A 20566-nucleotide genomic window follows, 5' to 3' on the forward strand; every position below is an offset into this window, starting at 1 on the left:
AGAAGTCCATGCCCTTGGTTTTGTATTGTCTCGTTTAATTTTTGAATTGTTCTTATTTGTTTTCTCAAATCATTAATTTTCTTATACTAATTAATACATTATTTTGAACATAATCTTGGTGGTAGTAGCAACTATTCAACAAAATCATCATAATTATTTGTAAATATTAATTTGTAATTCCACTATTTATTTAGTTATTTAATTATACTAACAAATTAATATTGTTTTGATATGAACGTTAGTAATTGCACGTACGTAATGCTAACTAGAATATATTTAGAATTAAAAAAAAAAAAAAAAAAAAAACGCAACCCAATTAGTTCCTTACTAATTGAAAATTTTGCAATTAGGCCTCTAAGGCTCCATCTTAATCATCTTTTGTTGGGTTTTGAAGCAATTAAGTAAAAGTTTTAGCTAACTTATTGTCGAGGTTCTTCCTCTGCAGGCAGGCTTCATAATGTCCGGCAAGGGAATCAAAAAGAAATCCGGCACCGACGCCTACTGCTAAATCGATAGTATAGTGACCTCTAGTACCCAACAATCTAATAACTTGGAGAAGGTTAAGAAAGTCGAATGTCCAAGCTAACCCCCACCGTTGCACCCGTCGCATGTCCAACGATGCTATCACTGATCCGGCCACATGACCCGAGAAGAACAAGAAGAACGATATGTTTCCAACTGGAAAATCCATCTCCGATCCCAAAAATCCCTACAGCTCATCAACAAGAATAACACGGGTAGTTTGAGTTAAATTACTATTAGATATTGTATGATGTTGTAGATACCTCTTATAATTTGAAGGTAATTAAGCAGTGAGTGAGTGCACCTGAGGAAGAGGAAGTTGTGTGGAGTAGCCAAGAATGCCACGGCAAGTGAAGGTGAACACAGCTGCCAGAGTAGGCCTTAGTCTCCCTTCGATTAGCCAAGTCCATAATATGTAGCTTGTTTGCATTGCCACGAACACCTAAATTACACAACCCCTTAATTAAACTAATTACACTAAATTTAAAATCTATAATTTAATCAAAATACTATAATTCAAACAACTGAATTGTTGAACTAGTAATATTAATTAGTTAAAAGATTTTAGTTAAATAGAGAACACAGTTGAAAATATATTTGTCAAAGTCAATATAGCTTTATGGGTTATTCCCTTACTTTAGATGTCGAAGACTCTCATACTCGTTGTACTAAAGAAAAATATACCACAAAATTTAAATTAATATTCTAAAAATCAAACACACAGAAGAAAGATTTACCCAGAACAATTCAGAAAAACGAGTCTAAAAAGAAAAATATATCAAGGCCACAAAACTGCATATGCTATAAAGCATTACACTCATCTCTATTGTTCTCATTTTTTATTTTCTTTTTGGCTTTCTAACACATTCAAGAAACGTTTAGAACATGCTATTCTCAAAAACAAATTTGAAAAAATGAAACATGACCTACTGTATATATTTTAGTAAGATCTAAAGACATACGTAATGTCTACTTATTTAAAAAGATTAATATGCCGTATGTTGATGTCATATCATGAGTTAATGTCCATGCTTTTAGATCAGAAGGTAATCCAAAAAGACACAAAGATTACCAATAAGCAATGCAACTCAAGAAAAGAAAAAATCATTATCAAATTCAAGTCGTATAACATATGATATGAAAGTACATAAATTTAAAATTAAAAAGAAATAATAAGGAATAAAAGAAGGTAAGATAACTCCTCAAACTAACTTAAATACTTAATTAATTAAAGTCATAATTATCACTATGAGGTTCAATCCTTGAATTAAAAAAGCTCTTAAACGTATAAATTTCCACCGTAATTAAATCAATGGCTGAGACATTTTCCAAACAAAAAAAAAAAAATGACGGAGACAAAATATAAAAAACTTCAGGACCCATTTGTTTTATAATTCTGTAAATAGAAGTAATGTTAAAATAATCTTTTGTTTCTATGAGATTTATTCAATTTTAATCCGTATTTTTAAATATCCAATTTTACAAATTGGTTAAATAAAATACATAATTAAAGGATTTTTTTTTTTAAATCAACAGGGGAATGAACTAAAAGCCAAAACCAAAACCGAAATTGAATATTTAATAGTATTAAATTTCAGGATCCAAATATCATTTTAACGAAAAACCAAATTATACACTCTTAAAAATGTAGTAAAAAATTTCCAAGAAGTTTCAAGATTTTGATGTTCCTCAAAATTTCACTTGGGGAAGTTTCCTTTTCAACGCATTTCAATGAAATTTCCAGATTTCAAGAAAAAAAATCCAATCCATTTTGTCTGAAAGCTCGAGAAAATTTCGAATTTTTTCTTTAATTTTTTTTGTTGGAGTTAAGCTACCTATAACAATTTTCATAAGTTAAATATTGGGAACATTAACTTTTGAAATATAATAAAAGTGGTTAAAGTCTATTTAAGGTTTTCTTCTACATATATAGTATGTATAACAATTCTCCATTAAAATATCATTAAACTTCAATTTTAGTTTTACTTTCCATGGTTAAATTTTAGTCTTTTAATTTACAAATAGTAATAATAATAAAAAAAGGGTCTAAAAAATGTGAAAATTATGTTAGAAAAATTATAGATAAGAAAAAATTTAAAACAATTAACATTAAAAAAGAAATATAGCATAAGAAAGTAAATTGAAAGCTATTTTAAAATGATAATAGTAAAAAAAAAAAAATCGGCAGGTTTGGGAAGTTGAAGAGGCAAAAAAAATGAATACAATTATTGGGAACATAAATAATAATATTGGAAAAAGAAAAGGTTTGAGCGAAGAAAATATATGATTGGGAGAGTAAAGTTTGGAGAAGAAAAGGGACTAACCGTATTGAGAGCGGCGAGCAGAGTATTAAGCTCTGGCCACGAGGACAGCACCCTATGAAGTGAGCGCGTTATCACAAACCCTAAATCGAACGGTGGAGAAGCCGGCGGTACCATCCGGAGGGTGTACTCCACGTGGACAAAGAATAGCATACCCAACCCGAAGATACACGGTATCCAATGATTCTTCGCTGCGTATGCCACATCTTCCACCCTCCATCTCATAAATGACGCCTTCCCTATCCCCATCCCCGTCCCTTTGTAACAATTTCCCCCGCCGTTCAAATCCTTATTCACCACCTTCCCTCCTCCTCCGTTGCTGTTTCTTTGCCGAAGATTATTGGTGGTTGGAGTTGCAGAACCGTCGAATGCCATCAGAGATCGGTGAGAGGCACATTGGAGAGGAAGGATCGGAGAGATTTTTATAAAGCGGAGGTCGGTGGCGGAGGTTTCGAGGAGGAAGTGTATTGGAAATTTTAGAGATCTGAGAATTCTTTTGTTTTTTGCTTTGATAGAAACGTGAAGGAAAAAGAAAGAAAGAAAGAAAGAGAGGATTGTTATTTGTTAATGAGAAATGAGAAAGGTAGGTGAATGATGGGTGTAATATGTGGTTGAACCATTGATTAAATGACCCTTCAACCACTCTTTATTCACACTACGCATTCATTTACCCTAAATTTAACCTTTCCCAAAACATTTTAATTCAATCAAAATCAAACTTAAAAAGTAACCCATTCCATTAAATGGGCTACTTTTTAGTGTTTTCATGAAAACATTTCTATTGACACATGAAATAACAAGTAATCTTTTTTTGAGGAACAAAATATGTCTTTTTCCATCCCTTAATTAAAGCATTCCATGTGCAATTTTGACTAAAAAAGTAAAAAGAAGTGAGTTTTTTTTGTTTTTTTATTTGAAATTAATTGGAAATAGGCTTACTTCATCTCACTTCTTTTTTTCTTTTTCCTTATCTATTTCGAAACTGAAAGCAATAGTTTTTTTTTTTTTCTTGAAAATCTCACTTTGAATTACAATATAATTTTCTTTAAAAAAATCATAAATTCATGATAAGAATTTTTTAAAAAAAAAAACAAATAAATTAAACAACAAACAAACAGTAACTTTGAAAGAAGCAAAATCCAAAAACATATATTTAAAACTCGTGTTATTATAAACGAGTGGAAGATTAAAGTATTGAGATTAGAGTATGGTGTAGACCCACCGCTATAGAAAAAATTGAAATCCAAATCAGTCATAGTTAGTAAGTAGTACAAATTTTTATGTGTCATTGGTGGGAACAATTATGACACTCCACCTTTTACATTTTGTTGCTTTCCCTTTTCTCTATTACCTATTGGCTGTGAATTGTGGCTTTCCTATTGCTTGGTATACAACTTCCCAACAAATTTCTTCTATCCCATCCATGGATAGCATCTTTATCTACATCCATTCATTTTCTAAACCTTTTGAGTTGATAGATGACTGTGAGGTGTTTGTTAAACACAAATTGTTGCATATAACTAAAGAAACTATTTTCACATATATCCAAAAACAACTCCACATTTCTTTATCTATGTTGAGAGAAAATATGGGGACTTAGTTGTGTGATTTTTTGAGAAATGGAAGCAATGCCATCGGGTAACAAAGGAGAAGTGATGTATAAATGTGGGAAAAATATATTTAAATTAAATTAGTTTCTATATTATCTATATTTGTATAGAGATTTTCAATTTTGACTTGTAAGAAATGATAAGTAGTCTTATACAATGAAGATGATGGAAAACAAATTGGCTTTAATTTTGGAGGATTAAATTAAAGCAAGTTGAGATGAAGTTTATTAATTTGGTTCATATTTAATTTACTTTATAAAAAATCTTTTGGTGTGTAAGTTACTGAGTTTAAGAGGAGAATATGAATGAACTAAACCCCTAACTTAACGAAAGGAATCCTAAAGATATAAAATAATTTATTTAAAAAAAATTTAAGATCAATTTTAAATTAAATTAGCATACATATCTGGACCAATAAATGTGCACTTTCTTTTTTATTGATATAGTTATAAAAACTTTAAAACTATTTTGTAGTAATTCTATGTTTGATCACCTCTTGAGAAGTTTCCTAAGACGTATATGAGTGAGAATAAAGTGTGATAAAATGATATATGTTGAATTGTGTAGAGACAACTTTCACTCTTAGTGGCAACAATTTTTAAAATAAACAAAATATTAATGGCAACAATTTTTAAAATAAACAAAATATTAAACAGATAACAATGTCATATGTTACTGAGTATCGCGTGATTAATCGCTAACTAGAAAGGTATTGGCCTCTCTCCATATTTATAACACACCTAAACTTTATGTCAATATTTATGACACCCCTGAAAATGGTTACTAAACTTTATGTCAAAGTCTAAAAACACTCCTAATCTTTTGATTAGTTATTGAAACCATGTCTTTTTTGTTCTTTTTTTATCTACATTCTGAATAAACAATTAAGTTAAAAAATTTTGGTTTCATTTTTAAGTTTGACTGAAAATGCAACTATTTAGAGAATATGCAATAAAATATAAATTAAACAAAAAAAAAAAGAAAATTGAAACGAAGATAATTAACTCCAAATCATTATTTAGGATTATATTCCTAAAGAATGCATATGGTGTTTTTAAAGGGCAAAGAAATAAGTTACACTACATGGTTGATTTGAGGCCTCACGAAACCCCACAACACAAGGAAGAAAATTGACATCCAAATCGATACTATATCACAAAAAACTTTGTACGGTGGGAATCTTTCTGACACCTCATTAACACGTGAACTTGTTTCCAATATTTTGGACATTTCCAAGTATTCAATAATAATAATAATAAAAGTCAATTCAAAATAACATTTGAATGTATCCATATAGTGTTTACATGTAATCGATGTAATGGGTGGACATTCCAAAGGGTTACACGTGAAGAAGCTTAATAACTATTCCAAACTTATTCTTTATCATCCATGTATTGTGTTTGGAGAATACAACACTTACGGAAAACCAACGAAAGAAGCCGAATAGATTTGCATGTACAATAAAATCCCCTCAACAATACATACATCATCTTGATGGAAATTAAACAAAATATAGAACAAACAACACGAGATCAAAATACATACATACATACATACGTATATTTTTATGATGTAAAGGAGAAGGAAATTAATTAAGAAGACTGTGATTAGGTTTGGATTTTAGAGAGAAGTGAAAGCCTTATCACTCTAATCATATCTGATAGGGAGATTAGGCCAAGCAGCAAACCATGTTCATCAGTTACCCAAATTCTGTGCACGTGTTTTGACAATACCTTCTCCATCACTTCCTCCAACGAGCTTTCCGGCCGACATGTCACCAACTCTCTCACCCCTACCCCTGCCCCTTCTAACAATGGACTCTTTCTAACTAAATCAGTGAACTCTAGCGCTGTCTGGTGTAGCCATGACTGCAGTGTCGCTAGATGGCACCCCCTTAGGTCCGTTGCGGAGAATGTCCCTACTAGTTTTTTTCCTCTTCCCTGATAGAAACTCGTATCCACACGTTCGTTAATGCTTAAAGAAACAACCGGGTTCCAAATATATAACGATTAGACTACAATATAACACAATTTACGTCCATCTATCTTTTGACTTACTACAGATTGAGGCCGCATGCTAACGATCTAACATTGAAAAGAGATAAGAGAGATTTTAGATCAAGAAAGATGAAGATATCTCTCAATTTTAATAAATAAATCAGTCAGTCATGGGTCAAATTAGATCAAACTCTTCCACTTTTGCGCTAACTTTTCTACTCTCTATTAATTTCTGGAATGTTTCTTTCTTTTGGTTGTGAGAAAATCTGTTTCTAAGGCTCGAAAATGGAAAAAAAATTGACTTACGGTAAAAAGTTGTGCGTGGCTTTGTTGGTCGACGCCGAGCTGAGTACTTCCAACAATGGGAACTGCATTGAGAAAACTAGATTTCATGCACTTGATAGCTTCAATGACACTGGTTTTATCTGTAATTGCCATGACATTCTCATTCACCATCCCTTCCATTTCCTTCACACTTTGCCTCAGAATCCCTTCAATTTCTACCACTTTTCCTCTTAGGAACCTCAACACATCCATCTGGGTCAGCATTCTATAACTCGATGCTGACTCGACCAGCTCCACGCCTACTGCCTCCTCAACCTGCCCATCCACAGGAACCAGGGCTCGGTGGATCCCCTTGCTGAATATCTCCATACAATCTAATATGCTATAAGATCGAGCAGATGGAGACAAATCATATCAGTTGAAAATTCAAACAAATTATTTATCATTCCCTACTAGAATCATTTCTAATTGGTTCTAACACTGCAAAAGCTTAAATTCAGATTTTACTACACGTTTCTACCTTTCATATCCATTTCCCAAGTCTCAAATTTATCCTTTCATACAAATTTAGTTTCTCGCGCTTATTTTCATTGATTCAATATATCTTATACTCCAAATCAATATAAATTTGTATTTTTAGTTTTAATAACTAACTTTGCTTCTTTCCATTACACCATTGTCATTTCTTTTTGGAGTTGTTTTGATCTTTCGCGTTAAGAGATTTGATTTAATACCAAAAGAGAAGTAATTGCAATGTTAGAACTCTAGGGGACAATAATTAAGTATATCTACCATTTTTTTCTTTCTGGTATTGAGCAATGTTTGCTAAATTTAATTTTCTACATGATGACTATATTTTCAATTGTAGATAAATAAACAATCTAGAGTTCAAAAGGAAAAAAATCAAAGACCAAATTGAAATTCATCCCCAAAAACACGAAAAAGTTGAGAATTAATACCTTCTTTTCATGAATTATATTGTAGCCTCTTAATTCACATAATATTTCGATAAATTCAAATCAATATCCATCCATCCATCTACTTACCTGGTGTTGGGATTCAAAGTCCAGAGACTCAAACCTTCAACATTATGTCCAATAATATTAGATACTGGAACCGCCATCTTCCGATCAAGATCAATCAGATCATCACGACCGCCATCGCCATCATGATCATCGCCAGCAATATGAGCCAAGATATCAAGCATGGTGACCATACCAATATAATGCTTTCTTAGAACCCCAGTCCGCTTATCAGATTCCATGATCATAGAACCACCTGCGCCAATCCAATGGCCAGGCGGCGCCGCCACGGGAACCGCCACCACATGATTCGCAACTAGAACGTTCATTGTTTGAGCAAGAGAGGCGGTGTACGGCACCTCCACCAGCCGCTTCTTGTCCCCCATCAGATCTTTCACCTTCTTCTCTCCCACCGACGCCTGAGTTTCGGTTCTTTTTGCCGTCGCCTGCATTTTCCCGGCGGTTTTTTTTTCCTTTTTTTTCTTTTGTGGATTGAGGATTTGTGGAGTATTTTTTTTCTTTGAGTTTTTGTAATGTGAATGGATGGAAAGAGAAAGAGAAGAAGCTTTGTTAGGTGTCAAGCTTTGGAGGGGATTCAGTTGCATGAGGGTGGCTTTGTTGACACGTAACAAAATCCTAGTATTAGCAATGACTTCCCCTTTTTTCTTCACCCTTTAAAACTTGTGGGAATTGTGTAGTTTAAGATAGGAAATAATCATTAGGTGCATCTTTGTTTGCTTTATTTTATGGCACGTTTTTTCTTGGGCGTAGTTTTCAACTATATTATACATAGATGCAGTAGTCCGACTGCATCCATAGGTTACACCGGAGAGTCTTATATGGTAGTAATTTAGAGATGGGAAAATGGAGGGTAATCATCATCATCATCAGAGAAGAACACATAGGAATAATATCAAAGGCTTGAGTCTAATTTCCATAAACCCAACCATACGTAGGCAATACATTTTCCAAAATATTAGATAAGATGCAACTTATATATAAGTAGGAAAAAAGAAAAAAATATTTTTAATTAGTTTAGAAAAGAATTAAAAATAAAAAAGTTGGACCCACGTGCAGAGCCCACTTAATGAAAGCCCAAAAGCCCAAAGGCGAAAATCCCGTGACCTCCTTAAATACAAATATTAATTAACATTCCTCCTCAAATTCCCGTGACGCAATAAATAACCTCACCTTCCTTAACTACAAATACTCCATCCTCCAATTTCCCTCAAATTCCTCATTTCTCCTTCTTCAACCTCTTCCAATGGCCACCTTCTTCCAACCTTATTTCCTCACACTACTCTTAACCCTTCTCCTCTTCCTTTCTTCCCTCTCTTCCTCCTTCACCGTCATCATGCCCGACTCCGACTCCGGCTCCCCCTCTTCCCTCATCGACGGCCCTCAATCCGGCTTCTCCCTCCACAATGCCGCCGTCCGTACCGACCCCGCTGAACAATCCGCCGTCTATGACATCATGTCCGCCACCGGTAACTACTGGGCCACCCAAATCCCCGACGTCTGCGGCGGCCGTTGGCATGGCATTGAATGTATGCCCGATAATCACAATCTCTTCCACATCGTCTCACTCTCTTTCGGTTCACTGTCCGACGACACCGCTTTTCCAACGTGCGACGCCACCCGGTCCACGATTTCCCCTTCCCTTACCAAACTCCCCCACCTTAAAACGCTATTCTTTTACCGTTGCTTTTCTAATAATCCTCAGTTTATCCCTTCCTTTTTAGGGCAGTTGGGTTCTTCCTTACAAACCTTAGTCCTTAGAGACAATGGTCTTATAGGCCCAATTCCCACGGAATTGACCAATTTGACTCATCTCAAGGTTTTGGATCTTCATGGGAATAACTTAAACGGGTCGATTCCGGTTGGGTTCAACCGGTTGCTCGGTTTGAGGTCGTTGGATTTGAGTCAAAATAAACTCATGGGTTTGCTTCCGAGTTTGGGCTTGTCTAATTTGAGAATACTTGATGTAAGTCAGAATCTTTTGACCGGTTCGATTCCTATCGAGATTGTCACGTGTCAGTCTTTGATTAAACTGGACTTGAGCCGTAATCGTTTGACAGGATTGATTCCAAAGTCTATCGGTGGACTTAGACAATTGGTTCTTTTGGATTTGAGTTATAACCAAATCTCTAGCCCACTTCCGAGTTCGTTTCGACTCTTGAGTTCTTTAGAAGCTTTGATTTTGAAAGGAAATCCAATGGATTGTGTTATTTCTAATGATTTGTTTGATGGTGGTATGATGAGTTTAATGACATTGATTCTTTCCAATATGGGCTTTCACGGCCCAGTCCCCAATTCTTTGGGTCGGTTGCCCAATCTTAGAGTCCTACATCTTGATGGCAACCACTTCAATGGCTCAATCCCTTCAAGTTTTCAAGCCTTGAGAAACCTTAATGATTTAAGGCTCAATGATAATGAATTGAGTGGACCAATTCCGTTGCCAAAGGATACCATATGGAGGATGAAGAGGAAGCTTAGATTATACAATAACTCTGGATTGTGTTACAACTCTCAGAGTGGAGTTGGTGATGTCTCAGGGTCCCCCTATAATATAGATATCGGTCCGTGTAATGTCCCCTAACTCAAATGGTAGGACATGTAAATGAACCACGTAATTGTAATGTAAACAATGCATAACATTCAATTTTAAATCATCATTTTCTTCTAGATTGGTGCAAATTATATAGCAACAATCAAGTTAAAAAATATTAGTAGATATATTACAATACAAATGAATTGTGGATATTGTAAAATTTATATTTAAGTACTAAACATATACATGATTTTTGTTTTTAATAAACAAAACCTTTTTTAAAAAAATTGAAATGAGTACTAAATGAGATCTTAGTTATTCATCGATATAGTTCAACTATTCGTCAATAACAAATTCAAACATATAAAAGTATTTTTGTTATAAGTTCGAAGTGGAGATTGAAAAACATTCAAGTTTCAAAGATGAAGTTTATACTAATACGATCGGGTCAAACTCAATTTTGGTCATATATATATATATAAAAGTATTGAATTCATGTTAAACAACAAACCCTAAACTTTAATAATAAAGAAGCAAACGTGTGAAGAAGCTTAGGAAGTAGCTATGGATATATAAAGTGAAGAGACAATTTATTTTTCCTCCCCTCCCTCTTCCATTATTTCTTTAAATCCTATGCAAAAAAGGAACATTTTTTTTTTTGTAGTTTAGTGATTAAAGTATATCTCAAATTTTAATATATGTATGATTCAAAAAATATATATTATAATTTAGTACTTATAAAGCTTCATGATATTTTGTCTTATAAATTATTCATTTATGAAATGTGTACCATACCATATGAGTCTATTTAGAATAATCTTATCATAAATTGAGACCAAAATTGTAATCTAAGTTAGTATTTAAGAAGATAGGTTTCAAATGGTAAGCGTTGAATGAAGAAACCAACCTCAACGGTCTTATTTATAATATAATAATGTAAAATAATATTATGAAAATTAGATGAATTTAATGAAGGGTTCAAAAAGTTTGAAGTTTCAACCAACCCATTTAGGCCATTGTCATTAATTCTTGTTTCCATGTCACAAAAGAATAATATATATACACATATGTATATAAATGAATAATTGTTTGAAGCAATTAGCTGGTTTTACTCTCTCATTGCTAACCAATCATTCAATACAACTTTATGCCATTTCATCATTCCAATCATTAATGGTTTTCTTCTTTTGTTTACATTTATCAAACTTAAAACATTCAAACTCATCCACACATATATCTTTTTTCTTTTCTTTTTCTTAACTATAAGAACACTTTAAATGAGAATCCAACTTTTCATGAAAAGGAAAAGTTATATTGGTTGTTGTTAATTTTACATTAAAAAAAAAATGTTGGATTTAGAAAGTATTTGGAATGAACCACACGATTGGAATTATGTATAAGGATTTTATCGAGTCACGTGAATTATTTGTGAAGTTCTATCGTATTATAAAAATTAAAATTTAAAATTCAAATCAATATAGTGCAAGATGATACATATTTAAATTTTCCTTCATTAGTCGTTATTAAACTTTTGAATTGAATTGGTGGTTTAAAAAATAGGAACTAATTTTGTAATTAAATATTTTATTTTACAAAATTTAAATGATGTTTAATTATCACATGCTTGATTTATTTTTGAGTGTCAAGAGAATTTAGAATTCGTTAGATAGTGATAGTTTCAAATTATTTACACAAATATAGAACTTTATTTAGAAAAATTTAAGCCACAAAGAGAAGAGTTTATTTTTTCATTTAAATATGATTCATAGACGAAGAAAGAATCTTCTAAATTTACTTATATGGATATCTATTGTAATTACTATATTGTTAGATTTTTCTTTTCATTTTAAACAATAATTTATAGAAGATTAGCAAATATTTCCTTACAAGATCACCAAACAAAAAAGGAAAAAAAAAAAAAAAAGAGTAAATTGGCCATGAACAGGGACTTGAATGGCTAACATTACTAACCACTTAGAGAATAATCTATAATCTATTTAGTTAATTCAATCATATTTTCTATATATGATTGTTGTGTTCATTGTATTTTCCATCATGTCCTAATCTTTCTTCTTTTGCTTATTTTTCCATCAATATTTTCTTTATGTCTTTAGTGTATATGTTGCTAATTCATGAAGCAACACATCCACTCTTTATTATTGGTAGAGTAGAGATGAAAATATAAATTATTGTATCATGTGTTGCGAACTATATATGAACTTTTTCATCAAACAATAACTTTTTTATTTTTTTTCATAGAGTAGGATTCATTATATATTTGCAAGTAAAGTTTCAATAATTTCTAAATAATTATGACATCTATATGTAGACTTAAAAAATGAAAAATTATAATCCAAATTTCTAAAGATTTAAATGGTTAATTACTAGAATCTTGACATAGACTATTAATATTTTATCATGATAACAACATAAATAATAATAATAATAATGACAAAAATACACTTTTTAATCTTTATTGTTTGAAATCAATGTCGACTGTTTGATCTATAGGATTTTAAAAGTTATATTTGTTTTGGTACATGAGATTTGAAAAATGGTTTAAAGTAAGCTTACGAGGTAAATAAAACGATCATCTTTCAAATTTAATAGACTACACTATAAGAAATATCGTCTCTTCTAATAAAAATTTCTCACGATAGACTTTAAAAACATTAGGAGAAAAGACTTTTTCCAACAATTTTTAAACCATTATTGGAAAAGATCCATAGCTATCTCCATCGTTGTTTTTAACGATTGTTTAGTAAGCATGAGATAGGTTGTAATAGAGACATCATTTTTCAAGGTGTGTTGAAACAAATTAAAGTAAGGAGAAAAATTATTAATTTATCGTCACAAAAACTTTTTCGATGCATTTTAGACTCTTTTTTTATTACAAAAAATGTTGTAAAAAACCCTCATTTCTTTTTGTTTTGAATTCTAAATAAACTAGATATATAAATTAAACATATGGGTCACAAACTAAAATGTGTATATTTTCAAACATAACAAAATACCATCATCTATATTTAATAAACTACGATAGATCGAAAGAGATCGATATTATTTATGTTTATGGTGATATAATAATAAAAGGATAAAATCGTTATCATGCACGTTTTGAGATATACTATTTTATTTAATAGATGTTAAGATGAGAGAGGTAGAAAAGTGGGGGCATACAATACATGATTGAGCTTATATATAAAATAATAATCATAGAACATCATTGTCATATAAAAGATATAGATTAAATCAATGACTAAATATTTACCCTAAACATTTCTTTCCAAAGTCACCAACTACGTCATTGACTTCAATAATTAGATGCAAATCAAAGTACTCTTCACATATACTATCATACTCTTCATTACAAACTATATATACCAATACACTCTTTTCTTTTTTTCTTTTTTAAAGAAGTAGTGATATTTAATTCTTTTAAAAGTTTACAATGGTTTTCAATAAATACTTCAAATCTATATATCATATGAATAGTTTTCAGGTCATCATCATCAAACTTGTTTTAAAGTTTTGAAGTAGTTTTGTTATAATTAAATTTAAGTATACTTTAGCAATTAGTGTGCTAATGATCTTGATTGGGTTTAAGAAAAATAAATTATGACATATATATATTAATTAAAACCCTATTCTTTCTTGGTTAATGTTCATAAATATATTTATTTTACCCTAGCTTTGAATTATTCCATCCTAACTTGTCATGCAATAAATTTTGATTTTTCTTTTTTATTAGAATATTTTGATATATTTTTATGTGAGTGGTGAGAAAAAAATGCATAAATATAGGTGATGTCGGGAATGCATCTAACTATTACTCTTTTGTATGATTGGTATATATGAAGATGAAATTAAATGTTAATAAAATCTATTATTACTCATGGAAGAAAAAAAAATTATAGAATCTAAAATTGTACTTATACTTGATTGTATGTTTACAACCGATGTAAAAAAGGTGTTGTTGAAAGTATTTAATCAATCAAATAGAATTCACAATCTTCGATCGTGAACTTCAATTAAGTAGCAGTCCTAGTAGCAAGGTCGAGTCAAACCATAGGGAGACTATGATAAAATCTCTTTGACCTAAATAAGTCGTCTTAGAAAAGTATTAATACAATGAGTTTTTGGGTTCTGGTCGATAGGAAAACAAAATGTAGGAAAGCAAAATACAGATTGACCAAAAAAGAAAACGAAACATGAGATTATGTATTTGTCAATTAAGAGATTGTGGGTCTATATATTGATTAATTCATTGGTTTATCATATAAAGTTCGTGAGTTAACTGATTATCAAGTCTAATCGACTGCTTGAAAATGTTGGATAGATATTTAAGGATAACTAAATGCGAATTTCGATTCCTAAATTAACTAGGTATTGTCATGCATACCTTACTTAGCTAATCACATGAAACTCATAAACTGATTAGAACATTAGATTAAGTCTCATAAACTGATTAGAACATTAGATTAAGTCGGTCAAATATGACCCAACACACTTCCATTCATTGGTTTAATTCGTTGCCTTTTGCTATTGATTGACACTGAAAGCGTTAGAAGTTGAACTAAAGCTATAACTAAAATGTATTATTTGCTACTCAAAGTAACCATGCTTTCATTACAATTAATGGATAACTACAACATGCATAGCATAGATGAAAGACCATACACATATACATGATTAAGTTGTCAATTTAATCTACTTAGTATGCTCATTATCTTAATTTATGAGGATGAATCACATGCAATAACTTTGTCTAATTTGACAAAAAAATCACAAAGAAACATAATTATATGAACATAAAGCAAGCCAAATATGTAGAGATATATGTTAAAAGAATAAAGCTTAGAATCCTCTGACCTAAAGCTAAAATGGAGGGAGACTAAGATAAAATCCCTCTAACCTAAAGAATAAAACTCTTCATTTTAACTTCATCTTATTGGCTTGTTTTGCATATGGGAATGGAGGTACCACGAATGAAAGCCAATCTTCTTCAACTTTAGCTCTCAAATACATTCACATTTGCTCCTCATCTCACAACTTATTCGTACAACTTTTGAAAATGGTGACCATATTCAACCTCCCGTGGGGATCCACCATAATTTTCTCTTCTACTATTTTTAAAGAACAACCAAAACTTCTACTATTGCTGTTTGGTCTCTCAAATACCTGAATAATAAGGCTGCAAATGAGACCCAAAATGAGTTAATAAGAACCCTAAAGAAGTTGAGAAAACCTAATTAGCTGAAATTTTGTTTATTTTTTTAAAAGGAAAAAGGGGGTTCCCAATTCCCATCAGATTATTTGTTAAAGAAATAAAATTGCTCTCCCGAGTCGTTTCGGTTGGGAATTTGTACACAGCTGGAATATTTGAATTTTAAAATTACTAATAAAAAAAGAGAGATAGAGTCAGACATGGAGGCGTGAAGAAGACTATTGGGGGGGGGACGACGCCATTTCTCTCTCTTTCTCTTCAAAACGCTCTCAATCGCCTCTCTCTTCTCAGACAAAGCCCAACATTCGTCCAACTTCCTCTCTTTTTTTTTTTTTTTTTCAACTTTTTTACACACCCAAAATCAAAACCCAATCAAACCAAACCAAACCCATTCCCTTTCTCTTCTTTTTTTCAAATGTTTGTTTCTTCCTCCATCCCTTTACGCTTCGCATCTCTCTCTTCTTCTTTCTGTAACATATAGTTAACTCTGTGTAAGCTAATTAAGCAACACCCACCTTTGTTTTTTTCTACACATTAACTTCCCTCTGATTTGCCTCTGTTTTCATGGCCTTTCGCCCCTTCTCCTGCTGTGGAATTGGTTTGGATCGGTACGTTTGGACTAACTCACTTTAACTCTTTTGATTTACTTCGTTTATGTATTTGGTTTTATGTTTTCCTCTCTCGGTTGTCCTTCTTACTTCTTTTTCTCTGCCCCCTTTTGGTTTTCTGAAGGATTTAGCTTCTGGGTTGGGCTTGATATCTTTTGTTTTCTGTAAATCTTTTGAGTATTGTATTTGGGTTGTTCCAATTCTTAGCCCGGGTCTGACTTTGAATTTGTGAGATATTGTTTGAACTTCAAACGGGACTTTTACCGAGCAGTTTGCGGGCCTGGTGTCTTTGGAGGGAAGAGAGATGGGTTTTGGATGTAGAAGTTGAATTTTGGATGACATAAGAATTTTTCGTGAACTCTACTTCTTTTTGTTGATCTGATTCTAATACTGCGTTATGATCCTTACTCAAATGATGGAAAAATTTTGCAACTTTCTGGGAGGTTTGTTTTTGTTTGTTGACTGTTCTATTCTGCAGGAAAGAAAGAGGGAAGAAACAGCAAACATGGAGGGTCTTTTCGTTGAAAGAATTACACTCGGCTACAAATAATTTTAATTATGATAACAAGCTTGGAGAAGGAGGATTTGGTAGCGTTTACTGGGGACAGCTGTGGGATGGATCACAAGTAATCAATGCGTTAGCTTTTCTTAATTTTCAAACTCTAGTAATTATTTTCTTAATGATGATTAAAGGATGCCTAACTTATCATAGTTTATCTTATCAATTGATGTGACATAGATTTATTAAGATTTGGTATATTATTCTTCAACGTGTTTCAAGGAAACTATGCCACCATTCTTGGTTAGAGTCATTTTAGCTCCATTTAATTACGTGTTTTATTAGCTGTAAACTACAAGTAAGCTGATGAAGTTAAGATCTTTCCTGTGGCGAATAAACTACTGAATGTACTACAATCTTTTGAGTTCAAGAGTGAAAGTTTACACTTCCTTGAAACTTCATGTATCATGTGAAAATTTTGAAGTGTTAATCACATGATTGTGAAAGGACGGTGACCAGGGCTGTTTGGTATGGCTTTTATCATTAAGATTCTTCTCTTGTTCTGTTTAGCTACCTTAACATGCCAGCAGAATGTTCCGATTTACAAGAATGTCTAAAAACCATTCGAAGCTTTTCATATTGAATTGTTATAAACCCAAACAAAATCACTGCCCTATGATCTATGAACTATTCTTTCATATTCCACAGAAAATGTATTGTATTTAGTAATAATAGCTGACTATTGTAAACTTGATCTGATCTGATGGTCTTCATGGAAGTGTTTACATGGTTAAATGGTAGTATATAAGGAAATGTGCTCACTTCCGTCTCTGGCCAATTTGGAATTTTTGGGGGCTACGTGCAGAAGGGTTGCGAGATTTGGGCGAATGCCAATATAAAGGGTAACCACCCATGGTTAGCCTAGTGTCATTAAGGTCCATGAAAATAACAAAGGGCTTATAGAAATTGGGTTAAAGTATGGTGATAAGTGACCACCTACCTAGGATTTGATATCCTACAAGTTTCTTTGGAAAACAAATGTAGTAGTATTAGAGGATTCTCAGAAGTCGAGGTACGTGGAAGTCAACTCTTCACACAATTTGAAAAAAATAAGAATAATTTAGCATTCCTAAAGATTTGAATTTTAGATTTGTTGAGGCTAGGATTGACAATATATTGTAGCTTCAGCGCTTTAAGGAGTTAATACCATGTCAGAACTTTGAGTTTTGGTCTCATCTGAACATATTAATGTTATTTGTAATTTTGAATCTCAGAAACAGCAACCTATTCTGAAATCTAAACGGAATGTTTTTGCAGATTGCAGTTAAGAGGTTGAAGGTCTGGAGCAACAAGGCAGACATGGAATTCTCTGTGGAAGTTGAGATACTGGCCCGAGTTAGGCACAAGAATCTTTTAAGTTTACGTGGTTACTGTGCTGAAGGGCAAGAGCGCTTGATCGTGTATGACTACATGCCCAATCTAAGTCTACTCTCCCATCTACATGGACATCACTCATCGGAATGTCACCTTGATTGGAAACGTCGTATGAAAATCGCTATTGGGTCTGCCGAGGGAATTGCGTAAGTAAACACATCTTTATTTCATCTTGGCATTCTCTTACGCATTTTGATCACTCTGAATTTTGTTTGGTTCAGTTATCTTCACCATCAAGCAACCCCACATATCATTCATCGAGACATCAAAGCTAGCAATGTTTTGCTGGATCCTGACTTCCAAGCTCGTGTAGCTGACTTCGGATTTGCAAAACTCATCCCCGATGGGGCAACACATGTAACTACAAGAGTCAAGGGCACACTCGGATACCTTGCTCCTGAATATGCCATGTTAGGTAAGGCATCAGAGAGTTGTGATGTATACAGCTTTGGCATTCTCCTGCTTGAGCTTTCCACCGGCAAGAAGCCTCTTGAGAAATTAAGTGCAACAATGAAACGCACAATCATAGATTGGGCACTACCGATTGTAGTTGAGAAAAATTTCGAGGAGCTTGCAGACCCAAAGCTAAATGGAGACTACAATGCAGAAGAGCTAAAGAGAGTCATCCTCGTTGCGCTCTGTTGTTCCCATGCACGACCAGAGAAACGACCAACCATGCTCGAGGTGGTTGAACTACTAAAAGGAGAATCAAAAGAAAAGCTAGCGAAATTAGAAGGCGATGAACTGTTCAAGAGCCATCAAGTAGCTAAACAAACTACAGAAACACAAGCTGGTGAAGATAGCTCAGACTTCATATCAGAAGAACAGGATTCAAAAGAGAAGGTGAAAGAGAATTCAACACAAAACCCCACATGAGAATAGTAAGTCTACTAGCTTAGAAAGAAGTTTCAGACAGCTTTCTGTTTTTTCTTTTTTTCTTTTATCATTTTTATCTTGGGAAGTTGTGGGTTGGTTAATACAGTAGTTCTCAAGTTTCATGTTAGCTCTGGCTGTCCTTTACAAAAGCATGTCAGGGTGGTAATGGCTTATTGATTCTCAAGCATTGTTTTATGAGTGCAGCTGAGATTGTATGATTTGTGGTTCCCTTTTTAGACTCTTTTTTTGGGGGTTCCATTTTATGTTTGGATATATATTTATATATATACACATATTGTAAGTGGCTTCAAACTGTATCCAACCTGGTGGTTCTCCTCTTTGGATGTATAGACTATTTTTTTGTTTTGTTTTCATTTTGTTGTTTTAGTAGGAGTGACAAGATTCTTTACACCAACTAGTGTCTTTTTTTCCTTTTTCTAATTGCACTATAAAATTGTTTAGGTGCTTTGGTTAGTCCCCACTGGCAAAAGGAGCAGATAAAAGATAGGTATGGACAAGAAGAGAGAGTACTATTAAAATGATTATAACTTTAGATGAAATTTAAACATATTACAGGGGTTGTTATCAATCAACTTTATAATTTCCATCACTCATCTCCACTCATTTATTAAAATTAGTTAATGATTATGAAAGTGATATTAGGAAGGTTAGATCATAGAAAACGTCGTTTAACTTTGTCATTTGTTCTAAGAATAGTTCGTGTTTTTAAAGTTGCAATAATATCTTTAAATTATTAAAAAAAATGTTAAAGAATATTTTAACATCAGTTTCGAATGAGAATTCTTAATCCTAATTTTTAAAAACTCAAATTTTCAAAAATCTTAATAATATAAAGAGTTTCTAAAAGCTTTCTTGTTCAAATCAAATCAAGAATGAGAGATTCTGTTCATTATCGTTTAAATCATTATTAGTTGCTTTTACTAGTAATGAACGATTAAGAATATAAGAGAGATTTTATAAAAAAATTAGGATAAAAAAGATGTACTTGAAAATAGAATGGAATGTGAGATTTAAGTCGAAATTTGAACTTTAAATAATATTCTAAAAAATAAAATATTATTTTTAAATATAGCAAAATAAATTAAAATATTTATAAAATAATAACAAAGTTTTCAAGATATTGCATTAACAATTATTGATAGAGACTTTTATCGTTATAATTTGAAATGTTAGTATAAATATTTTTCACTAGTATGTCATTTACAATCACTTTTCTAATAATAAGAACAACAAAGTTATGGTAAATGGTAAAGTTCATCGCTAATAAATTCTTATGATTTATCCGTGATAAACTTATCTCTAATAGACTCTAATGATCTATTAGTGATAGATCAATATTTGCAACATAGTTCATGATCTAATAGACTCTTATGATCTATCAGTGCTGTATTTTGATAAATTTTGCTATATTTGCAATTTTTTCATGATATTGTTAAGGACCATTGATCAAATTTTTATATTTTTTAATTTATTTTCTAAAACTGTCTTTTAATTTAAAAAGAATAAATTAGACAGAGTCGTGTCACGATTTGAGTCATTCAATTGATTTGATTATGTTCTCACACGATTAGTCTATATGTGTCATGTCGTTAC

The 20566-nt window shown here is 32.2% G+C and overlaps 4 protein-coding genes across 5 annotated transcripts; 2 read left to right on the top strand and 2 right to left on the bottom strand.

The window, feature by feature from the left end:
• Nucleotides 1-297: 297 nt before the first annotated feature.
• Nucleotides 298-3450, bottom strand: LOC101213232 (phosphatidylcholine:diacylglycerol cholinephosphotransferase 1). Its single transcript, XM_004152146.3, has 3 exons — nucleotides 2847-3450; nucleotides 827-964; nucleotides 298-709 (listed from the first exon to the last, which is right to left on the bottom strand). The coding sequence occupies exons 1-3, from the start codon at nucleotides 3216-3218 to the stop codon at nucleotides 398-400; spliced, it is 822 nt and encodes a 273-aa protein (XP_004152194.1). The 5' UTR covers nucleotides 3219-3450; the 3' UTR covers nucleotides 298-397.
• A 2342-nt stretch (nucleotides 3451-5792) lies between these two features.
• LOC101208275 (SNF1-related protein kinase regulatory subunit gamma-like PV42a) lies at nucleotides 5793-8715 on the bottom strand. The gene is made up of 3 exons (XM_004152290.3): nucleotides 7782-8715; nucleotides 6757-7117; nucleotides 5793-6393 (listed from the first exon to the last, which is right to left on the bottom strand). The coding sequence occupies exons 1-3, from the start codon at nucleotides 8360-8362 to the stop codon at nucleotides 6061-6063; spliced, it is 1275 nt and encodes a 424-aa protein (XP_004152338.2). The 5' UTR covers nucleotides 8363-8715; the 3' UTR covers nucleotides 5793-6060.
• A 254-nt stretch (nucleotides 8716-8969) lies between these two features.
• Nucleotides 8970-10442, top strand: LOC101208033 (protein TOO MANY MOUTHS). Its single transcript, XM_004152289.3, has one exon. It carries the CDS (start codon nucleotides 9022-9024, stop codon nucleotides 10354-10356), a length of 1335 nt encoding a protein of 444 aa, XP_004152337.1. The 5' UTR covers nucleotides 8970-9021; the 3' UTR covers nucleotides 10357-10442.
• Nucleotides 10443-15737: 5295 nt separating this feature from the next.
• On the top strand, nucleotides 15738-19562 carry LOC101212993 (PTI1-like tyrosine-protein kinase At3g15890). 2 transcript variants are annotated; one of them, XM_031884534.1, is made up of 5 exons: nucleotides 15738-16143; nucleotides 16622-16769; nucleotides 17960-18222; nucleotides 18298-18957; nucleotides 19415-19562. In XM_031884534.1, the coding sequence occupies exons 1-4, from the start codon at nucleotides 16100-16102 to the stop codon at nucleotides 18950-18952; spliced, it is 1110 nt and encodes a 369-aa protein (XP_031740394.1). In that variant the 5' UTR covers nucleotides 15738-16099; the 3' UTR covers nucleotides 18953-18957; nucleotides 19415-19562. The 2 variants fall into 2 exon arrangements, with proteins under 2 accessions (XP_031740394.1, XP_004152193.1); XM_004152145.3 differs by lacking the exon at nucleotides 19415-19562 and having other exon boundaries at nucleotides 15739-16143; nucleotides 18298-19326.
• The last annotated feature ends 1004 nt before the right edge of the window (nucleotides 19563-20566 follow it).

The sequence above is a fragment of the Cucumis sativus genome, chromosome 4 (genome assembly GCF_000004075.3).
Source record: "Cucumis sativus cultivar 9930 chromosome 4, Cucumber_9930_V3, whole genome shotgun sequence".
NCBI classification, from domain to species: Eukaryota; Viridiplantae; Streptophyta; class Magnoliopsida; order Cucurbitales; family Cucurbitaceae; genus Cucumis; species Cucumis sativus.